At 37.5% G+C, this 24,365-nt stretch overlaps 1 protein-coding gene across 1 annotated transcript in view; it reads right to left on the reverse strand.

Moving 5' to 3' along the window:
* LRP6 (LDL receptor related protein 6) overlaps positions 1-24,365 on the reverse strand; it is a 178,247-nt gene that overhangs the window by 73,772 nt on the left and 80,110 nt on the right. The window contains exons 4-5 of the mRNA XM_082665597.1: positions 2,265-2,461; positions 386-517 (exon numbers count right to left, since the gene is read on the reverse strand). Of these exons, the coding sequence (XP_082521723.1) occupies positions 386-517; positions 2,265-2,461 (329 nt within the window). The remainder of the gene's footprint in view (positions 1-385; positions 518-2,264; positions 2,462-24,365) is intronic.

Genomic DNA, 24,365 nt, shown 5'->3' on the forward strand with positions numbered 1-24,365 from the left:
CACGGCCTTAGTTGCTCCACATCATGTGGGATCTTCCCGGGCCAGGGCTCAAACCTGTGTCCCCTGCACTGGCAGGCAGATTCTTAACCACTGGACCACCAGGGAAGCCCTGACTATGAGATTTGACAGAGAAAAGAAATGGCACCTAATTTTTTTTTCCAAAATAGCATGTTAAAAATTCAGTTAAATACTGAAGTAATTTATAATATTCGAGAGTTGCCATAAAACACAAAACACTCCTAGTATATAACCAATTGTGAAGACTGAGAGATTAAGTGACTAGTCTCCCAAAGCACTGTAGAGCTTATTACAGAGAAATAAAATAAATCATAAAGAATCCCAATTGCTATCTAAAATTCTTCCTTCTTGGAGACCAACTTCTTACCATCTTTGCAGGTTTTTCCATTCTCCAGGAGTTTAACCCCAGTTGGGCAAGCACACTGATAAAAAGGCTTGACTGGAGACATCAAACACAAGTGGGAACAACCACCATTATCAATTCCACATGGATTTGTAGCTGTCAAATATAAATCACAGTAATTAATACCAATGATTATGGATGACCTCCCCCACTCTAGATACACAAAGGTTAACAACCATAACATGAGCAACTCTGATAAACCAAATTATTACCAAATGTCATCCAGGTGCTTGACTACCAGACCATCTGCAAGGAAGGGAATTAATCAGTGAGAATTTACTTAGCATTTTGTATCCAAAGAGGAAGATACAAGAAATAAAGCAGGATGTCCCTGCCCTAAAGAGCTTGCAATCTGGCCAGTATGACAAAATTAATGAACAATAATACTGGAAAACAATACAAAACAATGAAACTGCTATCTTGCACATTTAGACTGTAAAGTCAGTATAGAGTCAAATGGGAAGTAAATCACTAAGGAAAGATACAGGACATGACTGAAGTCTTGAAAGGTAGGAAGAACACACAGGGGGACATTCAAGTGTGGTAAAACCACATGAATGAAGGCTTGGAGGCTGTACACTGGGTGAGATAATAAAGTGAACAGTGTAACGGAAGATTAAGGTTTGACTAATAGGAACTAAAGCTGAATGAGCACAGGGAGGGGAAAGTCTGTGGTGGAGGCACTGAGAGACAAGAAAAGCCACACTTTGGAAAGATTTACATGGAAAAGATAAACAAAATGGACTTAAAAGGGAAAACTGAGAAGCAGAGATTAATTAGAAAATGTGCAGAAACTATATATAGAAAGGGATGGATTTAAATAATACTCACAGAAAAAAATCAACAAAAGATGGAGATCAACAAAATATGAAAGATAAAAGAAAGCAATATCACACATAACTGCAAATTCGCAAACTAGTAAAACATAAAGGATCAACAGTGTCATTAAAAAAACAAGAACAAAGAAATTCTTTCCTGAGGGCCAACACTGAAATAAAAAATTCACGCAAGTGACTAAACATTTTCTTTTCTACAAAAGAGTAACACAAACATTTTAAAACATTTTTATGGACTCATGATCACCAGATTCCAATATGACACATTCAGTATTTGACTATCTCCCCCTAAATGGAAGGAACTAATACAAAGCAATGCATAATCCAAACCCCCTGCATTTCTGGCTACAGAATACAATCTGAAATACACTCAGACACATGCCAGACATTTATTTACACACCAGTGCCAAACACTTAACATTCTCATATTCTTTACACCTAATTCTAGTCCTCTCTTAACAAGAAATTGTTGTCAGCAGTCACAGCCCAAGTCATTATAAAGGATGGCCAGAAACAGAAGCAAAACTAAGAAAAAAAGGCGGGAGGATGTGCACAGAAAAGGTATAAACAAGTATTTTATTTAAGTAACCTGAGGTACTTAAATTAACCAGTTAGATTAATAGAGGTTTCCATTCAAGAAAAGTGCTCATTTTTAAACATACAATGAACAAAATCACTCATTAGAGAGAAATAATATGAATAAGAAATGCATTTGTGCACAATCTTAACATATGCGCTATCTCAATTTCTTATTTTATTTCTCTCTTCTTTACCTTCATACCCCCAGACTCAAACAAAGGGCTGAGGTGGTCTGTAGTGACAGATATCAAGTTACAAATGGTTTACGCTGTTGTCTACCCTGAATTATATTTTGACATTTTCCCTGTTTTTTATTTCTTCCCACTACCTTTGGATATATCCTCCCTCCTCTTGCCCCTCACTAAAGCCAGGCATCAGAGTGCTACAAAGCTATTCCAATTTGCAATTTAAAAATCAAGATCACTTACCATTTGGCTGCCTCTGCTGGCTGAAGGCATGTATATCCATGGGAGAAAAGATGTTAGAATGGATTTCACGCAGACCCTCGCCAGTGTACTTGTTGCAAGCCAAAATGGAGTGTGTATTCCAGTCAGTCCAGTACAATGTGTCCTCAAATAACGTCAAGGCAAAAGGATGTGGAAGGGAACCTTTAACCACCGCCTGCCTATTAAACACAAAGAGAAAAACTCAAACGTTTCTAAATTTTCTTCTTTAATCAAAACGTCACCTCTCCCATTAAAATGGTCTTGCCGTCCACACTAACACATACAAATTCTGGATAACACATATGTTAAGGTCAAATACACCTATGAAAAATAAGACAAGGAGTAAATTCAAACGTATTTGAAATCATGGTGCCCGAAATCCTCAACCAAGCACGTCAGAATGGTTCCTAACTTGGCGGCAGGCTCCGGGTGCACTACAAGCTAGCAGACAAAGTGAAGGCCCAAGTATCAGCACTGCTGTCAGCTCCCATCTCCGCACTCACACCTTCCATCCTTCCACATAATTCATGCCATTGGAAAGAGAAAGGCTGGCAAAAAGAAAAATCCCAGGGTTTAGAGTTGGCCGTGGGAAGTAGTTTTAAATCAGCAATAGGTTTTTCCCTTCTTGATGTGGAAGAACAAAGAATCTGAGCCTATTTCTTCCATCACTTCTTATGGCTTTGGTAACTGAAAAGTAAAAACATACACATGAGGCTAAAAAGTCATTCTGGTAGAGCTCTCTCTCTGCAGACTCCAGTCTCGCTCCAGCAAATGATCACCTCAGTTGGCTTTCTGCTATATGGTACTTAATCTCCACAAGCCAGGTAGCAAAAAGGAAGCCCAACCACCGCAGAATGTGTTCAAGAGACAAAGCAGATCCCCAAATTTCACAAGCAATCCTAACTATATGGAAGGAGAGGTAGAGAGCCTGATTAGTACTGAAGGCACAGAACTTTGCAGAATGTCATGGAGAGTTATGTAATTAGTAAATAATGTAATTCTTGAATAATGAACAAACTGTGTTTGAGCCACAATAGCAGTCAAGAAAATAAATGCTTTGATATTTTCATAATATCAAATCTAATATTTTCATAAATCGCTCAGCTAGGAGAGAAAGAGGAAAATGTAAGCAACTAAAAAGAAATAAAGGATAACACATTGACAGAAAATCCAATTTTTAGGTCCCTGAGGTTATCTGATATCTAACACCTAACAGATCACAGGTATACTAAATTAAATTTAAGAGCAGTAAGATAATTTTCATCTAAGCAGAATTAGCATCTGTTATTGTACATGGAATGGTCTTAGCCTAAGATGTTTTAAATCTGAGCCAGATTTTTAAATAACTGTATACAAGATGAGCAGGACTAGTTTATCAAACTTTCTATTTTAAAACCTCACGCCTAGGCCAGCCTACATCACCACAACTTTCTCCTCTCTTTTTTAATTCTCGCTTCCCTAGCAGATTACTTTCCCTCTCATTTCCCAATTAGAACGGTCACAATGACTACTTCTGAAGTGGTTTCTTCCACTTTTTGAATGAACAGCTTTATTAAGTTTACTAAAATGATTATGCTATTACAGGAGTGATACCATAGTTTAAGTTCAAATTTAAATAGGCCTGCATATTTCACACTGACGTTTTCCAAAATTCATTATGATAAGACATAGAGTTCTGAGAAGCTGTCAAGAAAGTCAAGTAACATGACTGAGAAATAATAGTAAAGATGAAATTACTTAGGTTTTCATTAACCATCTTAAAGAATCACAAATTATATTATCAGATCTTTGAAAAACTCTAGGGAGAAAAAAGTCTTCTAAGTCCTTTGTATATTATTAAATAAAAAGTTAAAATTCACTCTAATGAATTTAACACAGCAGAATAAACAGATAGGAAAAACAGAACCCCTCCCTAAAAGATTTACTCATTTTACATATTGACTGAAAGCATTTATATACTGAAAAGAAATGAGACAGAGCCGAGTTCAAATGTCCCCCTGTACTTACACTACTTATTTCCACAAGCTTTGTTTTCCTCATCTGTTATTGGAAGATAATAACCTAACCACACTGAGTTACTGTGAAGACTAAATGATAACATATGCAAAAGCATTTAAGCGTTATGATTGGTACTTAATAAACATTTCATAAATGACTCCTCAATTTTAGGATGTATGTTTTCAATATTTTAATATTTCTGACATAGGGATAATATTTTACAGCTGAAGTGAACATTTCATGTGCTGGTTTGTAAGTCAAAATAAAAAGCTCTTAAAATCAATAGCTTATCAGAATCAAGTAAATACTAGACTCTGGCTTATTTATATTAACAGGATCTCACACAACACAATATGACAATATGTACAAAATTAGGTGGACTTATTAGACACTCAGTGAACGCCTGATCAAATTAAATATCTTAAATGAAATATGTAATTAACAGAACTGTACAAAAAGCAGAGCTAAGAAGGCTATCACCCATTCTTGTCATATTCTTTGGTGACTTACCGATTTGTCCAGCCAATGGTGACTTGCTCTGAAACTGCAGACAAGTGAACACAGTCTTCACCTTTCCTCCCTCTGGTTGGGATTACCCCCCCGGAAACTCGAGTTACTTCAAGGAGGAGTTGATCACGGATACTGAGAACAAATGTGGCTGGCAAGGTCAAAGCCCAGTCCTTCAGTAGTATGCCACAACCAAAACAGGACTTGAAAAATTGATCTCTTCTACAGAGACCAAAGGAGAGAAACCGAGACCCCTACTGATGCTTTGCTTTAGTGCTGGCAACCTCTGAGCATCATCTCCTCCCTCTGTCTGTCATTTCCTGAGGGCTCACTCTCACCAGTACCGCCAAGTACAGGAGTGCACTCACCACCTCTCTCAGATTCCACGCCTGGCAGGTGCCTCTTTCAAATTCTGCACCAACCAGACTTATCCTTTATAAAACACCTGTACACTTGTATTCACTTTCTGTTTCTGAACCTCTTCCCAGAAAGTCGTCCTCTGCCCCCAACTGAGAACTCCCCACCTGTGTGGGTAATAAATCTACTTAGTCACACCAAAGCACTACTGTCATGAATTCTGACATCTGAACCTAACCTTGGAAGAGAGCTTCTCCACATCACAGTGAGGTTTTAATAACACCTAAAAAGATGACAACAGTGGTAGTGGTACAGTGTTTGAAAAATCTCTACAAGTCTTCCACCTGAAAACAGAACAACTAGGTAGCAAAACCAAAAAACCCTTGGACAACAGTTACAACAAATCTAGATGAAACAAAGCTAGATGAGAAGGTACTACCACAAAACCCAAGACACAAAAAGGAAAACTACCAACAGCCATAAGATCTCATTGGCATCAGCACTTCTGCAGGAGGAATAGGAAGGAAAAAATAGGGCATTCAGCAGATCCAGGAACAGGAGAACACACAAAATAGACAGCAATGGAAAGACAGGGAAACCAAACTGCCGAGGACTGGTTCTGTCCACTCAGAGAATGCAAAGAGTGGATGGTTGGTACTGAAGGGACTGGTGCACTTTAACCTCCAGTGAACTCTCCAACTGACCCAACAGAGCTCCCTTACAGACAAAGGCCCATACTGACCATACATTACTGGGAGTACAATGAAAGTGAGGATTATAGTACAAGAGAGGTAATGGAAAACTAAGGTACAGAAAAAAGTGGAAGAAGGAAACAGAGCCAGGAAATCTCAGAAAGCAAGCTGCCAATTTTTTAAACACACACACGCTCGAGTAACTTCTGTGAAGTTACAAAAGTTATGATAAAAAACTCTGCCTTCTTCAACAAGTTCCAGAAAAACAATTTCAGGTGAAAATTTAAAAGTAAATTAAGATCAAGTCCATTAAAAAAGTTAATATTAAAAACAAAAAAAAAAAGAATAAAGAAAATAACATCCCTAAAGATAATAAAATATGCGAGAAAAGTATGGCCCTAAAACAAATAGTTTACAGCCTGTTGCAAAATAACCTGAAATGCTTTAAAATCATATATTAGCTGTAAAAGAATAACACAAATTACAATTTAAAACCTCAAAACTGAGGCGACAGAACTAACGAAAGAATTAGAAGTGTAAGAATAAGTCACTTAAGAAATGAATTATCAACTAGAAATAATACAAACACAGGAGTGAATAAACATAACAGATAAGGAAACAGAAACAGCCAGTGAAAAGAAGGAATTTTTTTTCTTTTTTCATGATTTTTTCCCGTTTTATTAAGAAATAATTGACATATATCACAGTACAATGTACAGAATGATGGTGTGAGTTAGACATATTGTGAAAAGATTACCACATAAATTCAGCTAACATCCATCATCTCATACAGATATAACAGAAAGAAAAGAAAAAAAAATTTCTCCATGGGATGAGAACTCTTAGGATTAACTCTCCTATAACTTTTCTATGTATCATCCAGCAGCGTTAACTACAGTCATCATGTTGTACATTACATCCCTAAGGAGGAATTTCTGAAGATCAAAAAGAAACAGAAAAATAGATTTTTTAAAAATAAAGATTTGAAGCACGAAGGACAGGGAAGAGAACAGAACTAATCCGGAGCAAAGAAATGACATCAAATAGTAATTCAAACGCTCAGGAAGAATTACAGGGTACCTGAAATGGCATATATGTAGGTTAATACAAAAGACCCTATGAATAATGTTTTCTCTTTTTCTCCTTTAACCTTTTAAAAACACCTAAGATTGTATAATGTGATAATTATAACATTCCATTGGTTATAATAGAAATGTAATATAAATGACACTAATAGTACAAAGGAGGGGAGAGGGAATGGAGATACACTAGACTAAGATTTCTATAATTTACAGGAATTAACTTAGTATTTTACCATAATACAGATTTTGACAAAAGGAATATTGCAATCCCTAGAATAATCACTAAGAATATTTTATTCTCCAAAACACTGTTTAAAAACATAAAAGGAATTAAAACGATACACTAAAAAATATCTACTTAATACAAAAGAAGGCAGAAGAACCAAAGGAACAAAAAAAGACAGACATGAAAAATAAAATAAAAATGTCAGATGTAAACTCAACCATATTATTAACAACATTAAATGTAAATAGATTAAGCACCCCAATTAAAAGACAAAAGGTTGAACACCTTAAATATATAGTTTTTCTTTGTAAAAAGAAACCATATATATATGGCAAAGGTTGTTAGACTGGGTAAAACAAAACAAGACTCAACTGTAGGCTGTCTACAAGAGACACCTTTTATATCCAAAGATCCAAATTCGTTGAAACTGAAAGGTTACAGCAAACAGTAACCATAGGAGAGATGCAGTGGTTCTATCAGACAAAATATATTTTAACACAAAAAAGTATTACTAAAGATAAAGCAGCACATTTTATAATGACAAAAAGTCAAATCATGAGGAAGATGTAACAGTTATAAACATACACAAATAAAAACAGAGCCCCAAACAAATGAAGCAAAACCTGACAGAACTGAAGGAAGAAACAGACAATTCAACAATAACAGTCTGAGATCTCAAAATCCTATTCTCAGTAAAAGGTAGGACAACTAAACAGGAAATCATAAAGGATATGGAAATTCGAACATTAGGACAAGTATCAATTAATTTTAAAGACTGAAGTCATACACGGTGTATTCTCTGAGCACACTGAATATCAAGAACAGAAAAATTCGGGAAATCCACAGTGAGAATTTTCTCAGTTAAATTTTTCTAAATCCTCCCTCAATGTCTTCTAAGTAAGCAATGGGTCAAAGAAGAAATCCCACTAAATTAAAAAAATATATTTTGCGCTAAAAGAAAATGAAAATACAACATATAAAAATGTGTGGGATGTCACCAGCCAGAGCAGTGCTTAGGGTAAATTCTATAAATTTATCCCTAAATGCCTGCATTAGAAAAGAAGATAGGGACTTCCCTGGTGGTCCAGTGGTTAAGAATCTGTCTTGCAATGCAGGGACGCCGGTTCTATCCCTGGTCAGGGAACTAAGATCCCACATGCAGCGGGGAAACTAAGCCCGTGTACCACAACTAGAGTGAAGCCCACCGCAACGAAGTGAAGAGTCCACACACCACAATGAAAGACCTGCGTGCCGCAACTAAGACCTGACACAGCAAATAAATAAATAAATATTAAAGAAAAACAGAAGAAAAAGACAGACTTCAAATCTATAATCTAAGCTTCAACCTTAAGAAACGGGGGGGGGGGGTGCAAACTAAATCCAAAGCAAGAAAATTTTAAAATATTAGGGTGGAAATCAAATGAAATATAAAACAGAAAAAAACAATACAGAAAAAAATAAATAAAACCAAATGTGGGTTCTATTAAAAGATCGACAAAGTTGACAAGCCTTGCACTAGACTGAAAAAAAAAAAGAAATTGGGAAATTTGTGAATAAAATTATGAATAAAAGAGGGACATCACTACTGACCTTAGAAATTAAAAGGATTATAAAGATACCATGATTATGCCAACAAAATGGAAAACTTAGATGAAATGGAAACATTCCTAGAAACAAATTACCAAAACTCACTCAAGGAGAAATTAAATGTAAAGACCTAGAACAATTAAAGAAATTGACTTAGGGCTTCCCTGGTGGCGCAGTGATTGAGAGTCCACCTGCCGATGCAGGGGACACAGGTTCGTGCCCCGGTCCGGGAAGATCCCACATGCCGCGGAGCGGCTGGGCTCGTGAGCCATGGCCACTGAGCCTGCGCGTCCGGAGCCTGTGCTCCGCAATGGGAGAGGCCACAACAGTTAGAGGCCCACATACCGCAAGAAAAAAAAAAAAAAAAGAAATTGACTTAATAATTTAAAATCTTTCCATAAAGAAATCCCCAGGCCCAGAGAGCTTCATTAATGACTCCTATTAAATATTTGCAGAAGAGGGCTTCCCTGGTGGCACAGTGGTTGAGAGTCCACCTGCCAATGCAGGGGACACGGGTTCGTGCCCCAGGCCGGGAAGATCCCACATGCCGCAGAGCAGCTAGGCCCGTGAGCCATGGCCTCTGAGCCTGTGCATCCAGAGCCTGTGCTCCGCAACGGGAGAGGCCACAACAGTGAGAGGCCCGCGTACCACAAAAAAAAAAAAAAAAAAAAATTTGCAGAAGAAATAATATCAATCCATCACATACTCTTCCAGAAAACAGAGGAAGAGGGAACACTTCCCAACTCATTCTATGAGGCTCGTATTACACTGATACGAACCAGCCAGACAGCACAAGGAAAATAAACTACAGACCAATTTCTCATGAATAAACACATAAAAATCCTCAACAGAATATTAGCAAACTGAATCTAGAGACATCTAAAAAGGATTCTACGGCTTCCCTGGTGGCACAGTGGTTAAGAATCCACCTGCCAATGCAGGGGACACAGGTTCAAGCCCCAGTCCAGGAAGATCCCACATGCTGTGGAGCAACTAAGCCTGTGAGCCACAACTACTGAGCCTGCGCTCTAGAGCCCGCAAGCCACGACTACTGAGCCCACATGCCACAACTACTGAAGCCCGCAGGCCTAGAGCCCATGCTCCGCAACAAGAGAAGCCACCGCAATGAGAAGCCTGCGCACGGCAGTGAAGAGTAGCCTCCACTCGCCACAACTGGAGAAAGCCCACGTGCAGCAACAAAGACCCAATGCAGCCAAAAATAAATTTTTTAAATATTATTTTTAAAAAAAGAAATAAATAAAAAGGATTCTAAAACATGACCAAGTGAGATTTATTCCAAGAATGCAAGATTGGTTAAACAACTGAAAACCAATTAATGAAATTCACCATGTGTATAAAAAACAAAACCCCATGATCATCTCAACAGATGCAGAAAAAGTACTGGACAAAATCCAATACGCAATCATGGTAAAAACTGAAGATACTAGGAATAGATGAGAACTTCCTAAACCTGATTAAAAGGTCTCTACAGAAAACCTATAGCTAAGATCCTGCTCAATGGCAAAAAAAGAAAAAAAAAATTTTAATGATTTCCCCCCATAGATCACAAACAAGGCAAAGATGTCTTCTATTCAGCCTAAGACCTAGTGAGTACTACCAAGTAAGAATAAAAGGCATCCAGATGGGAAAGGAAGAAGTAAAACTGTCATTATTCACAGATGACACAATTCTGTATGCAGAGAATACAAAAGAATTTAAAAGAAAAAAGCCTCACAGATGTAATTAATTCAACAAGGTTGCAGGATACAAGATCAATATACAGAAATAAATTGATTTCTATAGACTACCAATGAAAAATACAAAAAGTGATACAGTTAACTAATATTTAACAAGGGAACCAAGAATATCCAATGGATAAAAGACAATTTCTTTAATAAATGGTGCTGAGAAAACAGAAAAATTGAAATTAAATAATTCATTCACAACACCATAAAAAACCCCAAATACTTGGAAATAAATTAATAAAAAAGTGTAAGACATCATACACAAAATGGATCATAGATCTCAATCTTAGGAATTAAAACAATAAAACTCTTAGAAGAAAACACAAGTGTCAATCTTTGTGACTTTGGGTTAGGCAAAGATTTCTTACTACATCAAAAACACCTTTAACAAAAGAAAAAACTAATAGTTTGAACTTTATTTCTAAATAATATATCCAATGAAGAACTTGTATCTAGAATACATAAAATTCTTACAATTCAATAATAAAATAACCCAATTTAAAAATGGGCAATTAACTTGAATAGTGTCTTAAACATCTGAGCCTCATGTGAAGGAAGACTGAGCTACACTGTATTCAAGAGGATTACAGGCAGGACAGACTGAAGTAAAGTTAATAATGTATCTGGAGTAGAGGCAAAGGAGAAGCATGAAGGGACCTAAACCATGTCGGCAAAATCTGGTATTTACTTTTTCCAAAGTAATTATTTTCTCCTGATAATATAAAGAATACACATATGTTGACTATAAAAAATGTGGAAATAGAAAGTATATCTTTCTAGTTCTTTATTATGTGCATATGTACAATATGTACATGTATATACACAAATACAAGCAATTTCCAATGATCAAGGAATGGAAAACCTGGTTTCTTTTATAAATAGTTAAGGTACAGCATGAAACCAACTAAGACATAACAGGAAACCAACTAACCAATGGAATTTAGAATTAAGAACTTGGTAAAAATTCATTAGTTCTAAATAGTAGCCCCCAACAGGACGAAGGAAAACAGCTGAGCCAAACCAAGAAACAATTGAGGCGCCTGCACCAAACCAGGAATAAAGAGCATTTACCACCAATAATTACTGAGCTTCTTCACTGGGTATATATGCAGCAGGTCCCAAGGTCCTTGTTGCATCTTAATAACTGTTAATAGGCCCTGAGAAAAAATGGTTAATTTATGTATTTTGAAAGACTCCAACTCATCCTCTCATCTTGTTTAAACAATATCTGACTGTTTTTTTTTTTTTTTTTTTTTGCGGTACGCGGGCCTCTCACTGTTGTGGCCTCTCCCGTTGCGGAGCACAGGCTCCGGACGCGCAGGCTCAGCGGCCATGGCTCACGGGCCCAGCCGCTCCACTGCCATGTGAGATCTTCCCGGACCGGGGCAGGAACCCATGTCCCCTGCATCGGCAGGCGGACTCTCAACCACTGCGCCACCAGGGAAGCCCCTGATTCTATTTTTTTTACAAAAGTGGATTTTTGTAAATGCACAGCATTTACTGCATCATAATGACCCATCTTCATTTCACAATGTAAAGATTTTCAACATATTATTAAATATTGCTTTCACGTTAATTTTAAAGGCTATATAACATTGCACTGAATGGCTGTGCTATAATTTAAAAACCCATATTGCCAACATTCAACATTATATATTAAATAAGGTGTCTTTAAACATAAACATATATTTTAGAAATTATGTAATGATCAGTTGACGAAAATTTTTTGACAACAGTCTAGCAGGAAACTAATTCTGTATTTCTCCTTAGAGCAACGGTTCAGGGCTCACTGTATTTCCATGTTCACAACAACTTTATAAAATTAACTACCATGAATCATGAGAATCCACTATAATTAATACTATGGAAAATATTCACTCTCACTAGTAAAGAAAAAACGCAAATACAAATAAAATATATTTTTAAATTTCAAAAAGGATGAAATTATCTTTTCTTAGCTAAACTTAACGTAAAAAAAATGGTAGATTAGATATGCAGAAATATACTCTGTGTGACAGTGGAAATTAGTAAAATCATTCCATTATAAAAAAAAAAAAAGACGGCCTTAAAACTCTGCACCTTGACATACAAATCCTACTTCTTGTAATGAATTCTAAAGATGTAATAAAAGATGCAGATTCATTTAGGTTCCTCTTTACTCCATCAGTATTTATACAAGTAAAAAAATTACAACTTAAATATTTCACAATAAGGAAGTGTGTAAAAAATATTGTTTAACATTCAGATTATTTCTTCCATTTATATTTAATAGCATAACTGTTTGACCTTACTCTTTTCTTATAACTTCCATTTTTTACTTTTCCTTATACTCCACCTCTCCATTTTTTCATGGACTTTTCCTACTACACTGGATTTATATGCTTTTTAAAATGCCTCTAGGGATCTGGAGGCTATACAAACTGTTTTATTCAATTTTATTATCTTTATGTTTTAAAATCATATGTGATCCTACTTTAGACAATAAACTTCAAGAGTAAGACAGTATCTACTGACACTCCCATGTGTAAGGTAAGAAGTTAACATGCTCTTCTTCCTCATCAAACCATCCCACTACCATCTCTCTCTCTTTTTTTTAATACATTTATTTACTTATTTTTGGCGCATTCGGTCTTCGCTGCTGCGCGCAGGCTTTCTCTAGTTGCAGCGAGCAGGGCTACTCTTCGTTGAGGTGCGCGGGCTTCTCACTGCAGTGGCTTCCCTTGTTGCAGAGCATGGGCTCTAGGCACACGGGCTTCAGTAGTTGTGGCTCTTGGGCTCTAGAGCGCAGGCTCAGTAGTTGTGGCGCACAGGCTTAGTTGCTCCGTGGCATGTGTGATCTTCCCAGATCAGGGTTTGAACCCATGCCCCCTGCATTGGCAGGCGGATTCTTAACCACTGCGCCACCAGGGAAGTCCCTACCATGTCTCATTTTTTAATTGATGAAACCTGGAATTTTAGATCTCTATTACATGCTTTCATTTTATCATTTTTATTTGAGAGAACAAAATATCTCACGGTTACATTAAGTTTTAAAAGTACATTAACAGTAATTACTAGATTTAACTCCATGTTTAACTGGTTTCATTCTTCACAAATATTTAATTATCCGATATCCTCACTCTTGAGCTCTACATTGTACTTCATCTCTATCAGTCTTCTGAAGTGTAGCAAGTAACTTTTTCAGAAAGAGTGATATAAATGGCATATTTTGACTCCTTGCATATCTAATAATAACGTCTTCCTGTTGCAGTAACAGAACTCCTAGATCAACCTCCATGTCTCAGATCTTTTTATTCCATTGTTTTCATCCCTGCTTCTACAACTTGTGGGAGAATTTCTCAAGGTTACCTTCCATTTCACTTATTTTTTTTTCAGTCATTTATTTGGTTGATGCTGCTCAAACTTTTTTTTTTTTTTGCTTAAACTTTTAAATTGAACAATCATGCTCTTTATTATCATTCTGTCTTCACCAGTCTTGAATGCATTCTTTCATACTATTTACTCTGTTTTCATACACGCCGTGTCTTCTTGAACTTCTATAATTTTTTCTCCTACATTTTACAGGAAATTACAGGAAGACATTGTTCTGATTCTTTAACATGGATCGTTCATTTGAACTGTAGTATCTTCTCATGTGCCCTGTTGTTTTTTTCTAACAGGGAGGGAGGGCTTTCAGAGGGAAGACTGTACATTATTGGAAGTTGATATTAATTCTGTTGCAGCCTGAAAATTCTTGGTCCAAGCTTTCAGATCAAGAAGGGAGAAGGCAAATAAATTTCTGATTTATCACAACTTCATTTTAATTTGGAAATCTGTGCAGAGGACAGGGCGGTGGGATCTGAAGCTAGCAATAACAGCAGCATATTCCTGTTTCTTTTGCATGTTTCTGGTAGCACCAAGAAGTCTGCTGATATCATGACCCTGCTTATTCTCTGGCACCACTGTATTCATTCAGAGCCAGCTTTAACTACACCTCTGATGTTTGCGTAAGATGCTCAATCATGTCAAGTATGGTAGTCATAAGGTACGTGTCCTTTAGTGCCTGGTATATTTCCCAGAGGTGCTAACAGAATCCAGATGAGGCCTACCTTCCACCTTACCCTACCTCCCTCTCATCACCCTCACCTTCAGCCCTCCTTCTCTAGAGTTGTGGTTATTATTGTTTATGTGGGTAAATCTCTTCAATTTGCTTCTTTGGGAAGCAGATTCTTCACAAACTCTGTAGGTGGCCAACCATGCTGATTTGCCTGGGTCTGAGGGGGTTCCTGGAACCAGGCAAACAAGGATGGCTAATCATGCAACAGCTCAGTCAGACTGGGACATCCTTCAGTCTTGAAGAAATTCTTCAAGGTTTCTGGTATGTGGTTATTATCTTTGCCTAAGTCTCTAGCACTGATGTAAAATTCCCCTATGTTTATAGCCCATGGCTTTAATAACCATTAACTTGATAATGGCTATAAATCTAAATCTCCCTCTGAGACCGCTCTGCTGAGCTGCAGGCTCATATATCCAAAGCTCCCCAGACTTTATCACCATAGTTTTCCGTAAGCAACTCAAATGCAAACGCAAACATGTCCAAAGCTGAATTCAATCTCATTCTCTTTCTACATCAAAAAAAGAAAGAAAGGGCTTCCCTGGTGGCACAGTGGTTGAGAGTCCGCCTGCCGATGCAGGGGACACGGGTTCATACCCTGGTCCGGGAAGATCCCACATGCCGCGGAGCGGCTGGGTCCGTGAGCCATGGTCGCTGAGCCTGCGCATCCGGAGCCTGTGTTCCGCAACAGGAGAGGCCACAACAGTGAGAGGCCCGCATACCGCAAAAAAAAAAAAAAAAAAAAAAAAAGAAGAAGAAGAAAGAAAGAAGTAAAGAAAGGAAAAAGAATATATCCTCCTTTCCTGAATTTTCTATCTCACCATCAAACCAGCCATTAAAAGCAGAAACCTAGGAGTCATCATAGACACCATCAGGGAGTCGCAAGTGGTTTGTTAGGATTGGGGCATAGTAGGCAAGGGAGGAAGCGGTGAGAATACTTGTCTAAAACAAGGTAAATGAATTAGATCATGTAAGCTATAGTGAAGAGTCTGTACTTTACTGGAGAACAATGACGATTAATTGGAAGACTTATGGGCGAAATAATTAGTCTTCAAACCATTTTCTACACAACTACCAAAGGTATTTCAAAGACAAATTCATCCGCGGCAATTTGCTACTTGAAACTTTCCAATGACTCTCAATAACTTCAGGCTAAACTTCAAATGCTGCATCTTAGACCCGGCGGGATCTGGCTCCTAGCCATCTCCGTACACTTGCCTCCGACCAGTCTTCACATTTCCAGCTGCTGCTGAACAGGAACACTGACGAACCAAAGCTTCCTTTAAGAACCTTAATAATAACTTTAATAAGCTTAACTTGAAAACCTGACTCTACTAATTAGGAATTAAAATGTTTTCACAGAAAGGGCTTTTATATTCCTCCCAGTTTTTAAAGTTTATTATTTTACTTCAGTGTTTGTCAAGGCAGTTAAAAGAGCACATTTACATCCTTGATACTTATGTTAAAGTCAACTAACCATATATACACTAGTACACTAGTTTCTGAACCCTATTTTGTTCCACTGATACCTATCTATGCTCAGATTTAGAACCTCATTGTTTTAACTACTCTGGCTTTATGGGAAGCCTTGAAATCAAGTGCAAAGTCATCATACCCAAAGTCCACAGTTTACCCTTAAAGATCACTCTTGGTGGTGTACATTCTATGGCTCTGGAGTAATGTACGTATCATTATAGTTTCATACAAAGTATTTTCACCGTTTTAAATGTAAATCCTCTGTGCCTATTCATCCCTCCACTCACACTGTCTTTTCAGTCTCTTTTTAAAATGAAATATAAATACAGTTGATTTACAGTGCTGTGTTAGTTTCAGGTGTACAGCAAAGTGATTCAGTTTTATATATATCTTAAGATTCTTTCCTATCATGGGTTATTACAAAATATTGAGTATAGTTCCCTGTGCTATACAGTAGGTCGTTGTTGGTTATCTATTTTATATATATAATATGTATGTTTTAATCCCAAACTCCTAATTTATCCTTACTCCCGCCCTTTGCCTTTAGTAACCATAAGTTTCTTTTCTAAGTCTGGTTTTTTCTTTTTTTTTTTTTTTTTTTTTGCGGTACGCGGGCCTCTCACTACCATGGCCTCTCCCGTTGCGGAGCACAGGCTCTGGACGCGCAGGCTCAGTGGCCATGGCTCACGGGCCCAGCCGCTCTGCAGCATGTGGGATCCTCCCGGACCAGGGGACGAACCTGTATCCCCTGCATCTGCAGGCAGACTCTCAACCACTGCGCCACCAGGGAAGCCCTCTAAGTCTGTTTTAATCTACAGGTTCCCTCATCATTCTTTGCAGTTTATCTGCTCAAGGACCTGGGGTGTGTGACCTGTATGTCTGCATCTGCTGACGCATACTCATGGTGCAGTTCAATATGTTTCTCTGTCCCTTATTTCTCCCACAAATTTCCTGCAAATTCCAAGTTTCATCAGATTCCTGATGAACTGACCCTTTTGGCAAAATGAAAGAGGATGCTCTTTTCTTCCTTCAGATGGCAGTGTCTGTTATTTTCCTTGTGATGTCAGCAGCCATTGATGTTCAATGCCTAGATCTAATACTTCACTGGAAGTTATAAAATGCTGATGTTCTAATTATATTATTTCTATCATTTATTAGCTGGAATAGCTTTCTCATATCTACTACTTTGTAGCTACTGGTAGATTCATATACAAAAGGGAAGATAAATTGCTTGATTCTCTTTATTACCAACATTCAAAGTTATGAACTGGGGACTAGGAACCAAGATGGCGGAGTAGAAGGACGTGTTCTCACTCCCTCTTGCGAGAACACCAGAATCACAACTAGTTGCTGGACAATCATCGACAGGAAGACACTGGAACTCACCAAAAAAGATACCCCACATCCAAAGACAAAGGAGAAGCCACAATGAGACGGTAGGAGGGGCACAATCATAGTAAAATCAAATCCCATAACTGCTGGGTGGATGACTCAGACTGGAGAACACTTATACCACAGAAGTCCACCCACTGGAGTGAAGGTTCTGAGCCCCACGTCAGGCTTCCCAACCTAGGGGTCCGGCAACGGGAGGAGGAATTCCTAGAGAATCAGACTTTGAAGGCTAGCGGGATTTGAAAAGGACTGGGGGAAAGAGAGACTCCACTCTTGGAGGGCACACACAAAGTAGCGTGTGCTTCGGGACCCAGAGGAAGGAGAAGTGACCCCAGGGGAGACTGAACCAGACCTACCTGCTAGTGTTGGAGGGTCTCCTGAAGAGGCGGGGGGGGGGGGTGTGGTGGTGGTGGTTGTGTCTCACCGTGGGGACAAGGACACTGGCAGCAGAAGTTCTGGGAAGTACTCCTTGGCCTGAGCCCTCCCAGAGGCTGCCATTAGCCCCACCAAAAGCCCAGGTAGGCTCCAGTGTTGGGTTGCCTCGGGCTAAACAACCAACAGGGAGAGAACCCTGCCCCACCCTCAGCAGTCAAGCAGATTAAACTTTTACTGAGCTCTGCCCACCAGAGCAACAGTCAGCTCACCCACCACCAGTCCCTCCCATCAGAAAACTTGCACAAGCCTCTTAGATAGCCTTATACAACAGAGGGCAGACAGCAGAAGCAGGAAGAACTACAGTCCTGCAGCTGTGGAACAAAAACCACATTCACAGAAAGATAGACAAGATGAAAAGGCAGAGGGTTATGTACCAGATGAAGGAACAAGATAAAACCCCAGAAAAACAAGAGAATGAAGTGGAGATAGGTAACTTTCCAAAAAAAGAATTCAGAATAATGATAGTAAAGATGATCCAGGACCTCGGAAAAAGAATGGAGGCAAAGATTAAGAAGATGCAAGAAATGTTTAACAAAGGCCTAGAAGAATTAAAGAACAAACAATCAGAGATGAACAATACAATAACTGAAATGAAAACTACACTAGAAGGAATCAATAGTAGAATAACTGAGGCAGAAGAACAGAAAAGTGATCTGGAAGAAACAATGGTGGAATTCACAGCTGCGGAACAGAATAAAGAAAAAAAATGAAAAGAAATGAAGACAGCCTAAGAGACCTCTGGGACAACATTAAACACAACAACATTCGTATCACAGGGGTCCCAGAAGGAGAAGAGAGAGAGGAAGGACCCGAGAAAATATTTGAAGAGATTATAGTCGAAAACTTCCCTAGGATGGGAAAGGAAATAGCCACCCAAGTCCAGGAAGGGCAGAGAGTCCCATACAGGATAAACCCAAGGAGAAAGACGCCGAGACACACAGTAATCAAACTGGCAAAAATTAAAGACAAAGAAAAATTATTGAAAGCAGCAAGGGAAAAACGACAAATGACATACAAGGGAACTGCCATAAGGTTAACAGCTCATTTCTCGCAGAAACTCGACAAGCCAGAAGGGAGTGGCATGATATACTTAAAGTGATGAAATGGAAGAACCTACAACCAAGATTACTCTACCTGGCAAGGATCGCATTCAAATTCGATGGAGAAATCAAAAGCTTTACAAACAAGCAAAAGCTAAGAAAATTCAACACAATCGAACCAGCTCTACAACAAATGCTAAAGGAACTTCTGTAAGTGAGAAACACAAGAGACGAAAAGGACCTACAAAAACAAACCCAAAACAATTAAGAAAATGGCCGCATAAACATACATATTGATAATTACCTTAAACGTGAATGGATTAAATGCTCCAACCAAAAGACACAGGCTCGCTGAATGGATACAAAAACAAGACCCATATATATGCTGTCTACAAGAGACCCACTTCAGACCTAGGGACACATACAGACTGAAAGTGAGGGGATGGAAAAAGATATTCCATGCAAATGGAAATCAAAAGAAAGCTGGAGTAGCAATGCTCATATCAGATAAAATAGACTTTAAAATAAAGAATGTTACAAGAGATAAGGAAGGACACTACATAATGATCAAGGGATCAATCCAAGAAGAAGATATAACAATTGTAAATATGTATGCACCCAACATAGGAGCACCTCAATACAGAAAGCAAGTGCTAACAGCTCTAAAAGAGGAAATCGACAGTAACACAATAATAGTGGGGGACTTTAACACCTCACTTACACCAATGGACAGATCATCCAAAATGAAAATAAATAAACAGAAGCTTTAAATGACACAATAGACCAGGTAGATTTAACTGATATTCATAGGACATTCCATCCCAAAACAGCAGATTACACTTTCTTCTCAAGTGTGCATGGAACATTCTCCAGGATAGATCACATCTTAGGTCACAAATCAAGCCTCAGTAAATTTAAAAAAATTGAAATCATATCAAGAATCTTTTCTGACCACAACGCTATGAGATTAGAAATGAATTACAGGGAAAAAAACGTAAAAAACACAAACACATGGAGGCTAAACAGTAAGTTACTAAATAACCAAGAGATCACTGAAGAAATCAAAGCAGAAATCAAAAAATACCTGGAGACAAATTACAACAAAAACACAACAATCCAAAACCTATGGGATGCAGCAAAAGCAGTTCTAAGAGGGAAGTTTATAGCTATACAAGCCTACCTCAAGAAACAAGAAAAATCTCAAACAATCTAACCTTACACCTAAAGGAACTAGAGAAAGAAGAACAAACAAAACCCAAAGTTAGCAGAAGGAAAGAAATCATAAAGATCAGAGCAGAAATAAATGAAATAGAAACAAAGAAAACAGTAGCAAAGATCAATAAAACTAAAATCTGCTTCTTTGAGAAGATAAACAAAATTGATAAACCATTAGCCAGACTCATCAAGAAAGAAAGGGAGAGGACTCAAATCAATAAAATTAGAAATGAAAAAGGAGAAGTTACAACAGGCACCACAGAAATTCAAAACATCCTAAGAGACTACTACAAGCAACTCTATGGCAATAAAACGGACAACCTGGAAGCAATGAACAAATTCTTAGAAAGGTATAACCTTCCAAGGCTGAACCAGGAAGAAATGGAAAATATGAAAAGAACAATCACAACTAATGAAATTGAAACTGTGATTAAAAATCTTCCAACAAACCAAAGTCCAGGACCAGATGGCTTCACAGGTGAATTCTATCAAACATTTAGAGAAGAGCTAACACCCATTCTTCTCAAACTCTTCCACAAAATTGCAGAGAAAGGAACACTCCTGAACTCATTCTATGAGGCCACCATCACCCTGATACCAAAACCAGACACAGATACTACAAAAAAAGAAAATTACAGACCAATATCACTGATGAATATAGATGCAAAAATCCTCAACAAAATACTAGCAAACAGAATCCAACAACACATTAAAAGGATCATGCACCATGATCAAGTGGGATTTATCCCAGGGATGCAAGGATTCTTCAATATATGCAAATCAATCAATGTGATACACCATATTAAATTGAAGAATAAAAACCATGTGATCATCTCAATAGATGCAGAAAAAGCTTTTGACAAAATTCAACACATATTTATGTTAAAAACTCTCCAGAAAGTGGGCATAGAGGGAACCTACCTCAACATAATAAAGGCCATATACGACAAACCCACAGCAAACATCATTCTCAATGGTGAAAAACTGAAAGCATTTCCTCTAAGATCAGGAACAAGACAAGGATGCCCATTCTCACCACTATTATTCAACATAGTTTTGGAAGTCCTAGCCACGGCAATCAGAGAAGAAAAAGAAATAAAAGGAATACAAATTGGAAAAGAAGAAGTAAAACTGTCACTGTTTGCAGATGACATGATACTATACACAGAGAATCCTAAAGATGCCACCAGAAAACTACTAGAGCTAATCAATCAATTTGGTAAAGTTGAAGGATACACAATTAATGCACAGAAATCTCCTGCATTCCTATACACTAATGATGAAAAATCTGAAAGAGAAATTAAGGAAACACTCCCATTTACCACTGCAACAAAAAGAATAAAATACCTAGGAATAAACCTACCTAGGGAGACAAAAGCCCTGTATGCAGAAAACTATAAAACAGTGATGAAAGAAATTAAAGATGATACCAACAGATGGAGAGATATACCATGTTCTTGGATTGGAAGAATCAATATTGTGAAAATGACTATACTACTCAAGGCAATCTACAGATTCAATACAATCCCTATCAAATTACCAATGGCATTTTTTATGGAACTAGAAAAAAAATCTTAAAATTTGTATGGAGACACAAAAGACCCCGAATAGCCAAAGCAGTCTTGAGGGAAAAAAACAGAGCTGGAGGAAATCAGACTCCCTGACTTCAGACTATACTACAAAGCTACAGTAATCAAGACAATATGGTACTGGCACAAAAACAGAAACATAGATCAATGGAACAAGATAGAAAGCCCAGAGATAAACCCACGCACCTATGGTCAACTGATCTATGACAAAGGAGGCAAGCATATACAATGGAGAAAAGACATCCTCTTCAATAAGTGGTGCTGGGAAAACTGGACAGCTACATGTAAAAGAATGAAATTAGGATGCTCCCTTACACCATACACAAAAATAAACTCAAAATGGATTAGAGACCTAAATGTAAGACTGGACACTATAAAACTCTTAGAGGAAAACATAGGAAGAACACTCTGACATAAATCACAGTAAGATCTTTTTTGATCCATCTCCTAGAGTAATGGAAATAAAAGCAAAAATAAACAAATGGGACCTAACTAAACTTAAAAGCTTTTGCACAGCAAAGGAAAGCATAAACAAGACGAAAAGACAACCCTCAGAATGGGAGAAAATATTTGCAAACGAATCAACAAAGAATTAATCTCCAAAATATATAAACAGCTCATGCAGCTCAATATTAAAGAAACGAACAACCCAATCCAAAAATGGGCAGAAGACCTAAGCAGACCTTTCTCCAAAGAAGACATACAGATGGCCAAGAGGCACATGAAAAGCTGCTCAACATCACTATAATTATTAGAGAAATGCAAATCAAAACTACAATGAGGTATCATCTCACACCAGTTAGAATGGGCATCATCAGAAAATCTACAAACAACAAATGCTGGAGAGGGTGTGGAGAAAAGGGAACCCTCTTGCACTGTTGGTGGAAATGTAAATTGATACAGCCACTATGGAAAACAGTATGGAGGTTCCTTAAAAAACTAAAAACAGAATTACCATATGATCCAGCAATCCCACTACTGGGCATATATCCAGAGAAAACCATAATTCAAAAAGACACATGCACCCCAATGTTCACTGCAGCACTATTTACAATAGCCAGGTCATGGAAGCAACCTAAATGCCCATCAACAGACAAATGGATAAAGAAGATATGGTACATATATACAATGGAATATTACTCATCCATAAAAAGGAACGAAATTGGGTCATTTGTTGAGACGTGGATGGATCTAGAGACTGTCATACAGACTGAAGTCAGAAAGAGAAAAACAAATATGATATATTAACGCATGTATGTGGAACCTAGAAAAATGGTACAGATGAGCCGGTCTGCAGCGCAGAAGTTGAGACACAGATGTAGAGAACAAAGGTATGGATGCCAAGGGGGGAAAGCTGCAGGGGGGTGGGGATGGTGGTGTGATGAATTGAGCGATTGGGATTGACATGTGTACACTGATGTGTATAAAATTGTGTGTACACTGATGTGTATAAAATTGATGACTAATAAGAACCTGCTGTACAAAAAAATAAATTAAATTAAATTTTAAAATTAAAAAAAACTAATACTAAACTATCTTTGGGTTATTTGTATGGAAATATGTTAATATAAATGTTTCAGACATTACATGAAATTTCTAATAATCTTATATGTTCTGGTATAATGTTATAAGTCATAATTCTAGTTATTATTTTTTGCATGTAATACCGTTTTCACTCTATCTTTAAACTTTTATTTTATTTTATTATTTATTTATTCTTTTTTGGCCGCTCTGCAAGGCATGTGGAATCTTAGTTCCCCGACCAGGGATTGAATCCATGCCCTCTGCAGTGGAAGCACAGCATCTTAACCACTGGACCGCCAGGGAAGTCCCTTCACTCTATTTCTTAGAGTGGTGCTCTACCTACATTACCTAGACCTTATATACCATACTCTCAATCTTAATCCTCGTTTAGTCTTAATACAAGTTAATTATATGTTTGATGCTCTTCACCAAGCCTTATTTTGTTATATCGCTCATCATTTTGATTATCTAAAGCTCAGCCACTAGTCCATTTTCAGAATGACTCAGGGAAACAGTATTTCTTGATTTCTTGCATGTTAATAAAATTTGTCTATGGCTTTGTATAAGGAAAATCACTTTTGCTGGGGAAAAAAATCACTGGCTCACACCTTCTTACTTTCAATATCTTAAAAATACTATTCCATTTAATCCTGACAGGGAGTGTTGCTGTGAGAAAGCCTAATGTGAATCTAATTTTCTTTTCCTTTTAAAAAGTCATTTATTTTATTCTTAAAGGAATATTTTCCTTTTTCTATAGAGTGATTTTACTTACATCTTGTATAAGCTTTAGCTTATATTACCAGGTACATATGGTTCTCTATCTGTTATTTCAAATTTTCTTTTAAAAACCTTTTCCTTAATTATAGTTCCTCATATTTGTCCTATTCCTTTACAAAAGTTATCTTCCTAAGAGTCTTTTATCTATGTGTTTTTTCTTCTTTGCCTATCTTTAATATTTGTTACTTTCTCTCAAATCCTGTTCATTTTTTACATTTCTTTTTAGTCCTTAAACTTTTCCCCCTTTTCAACTTCTGTTTAAAGATCTTTTCTGTTTACTCACTCTTGTGTCCCTTCTAGTTTAGCTAGCTTTTCTGAAATCATTTTTTTCTTTTATTTATAATTCTT

This window comes from Grampus griseus (assembly GCF_964374135.1).
Source record: "Grampus griseus genome assembly, chromosome: 11".
Classification (NCBI taxonomy): Eukaryota; Metazoa; Chordata; class Mammalia; order Artiodactyla; family Delphinidae; genus Grampus; species Grampus griseus.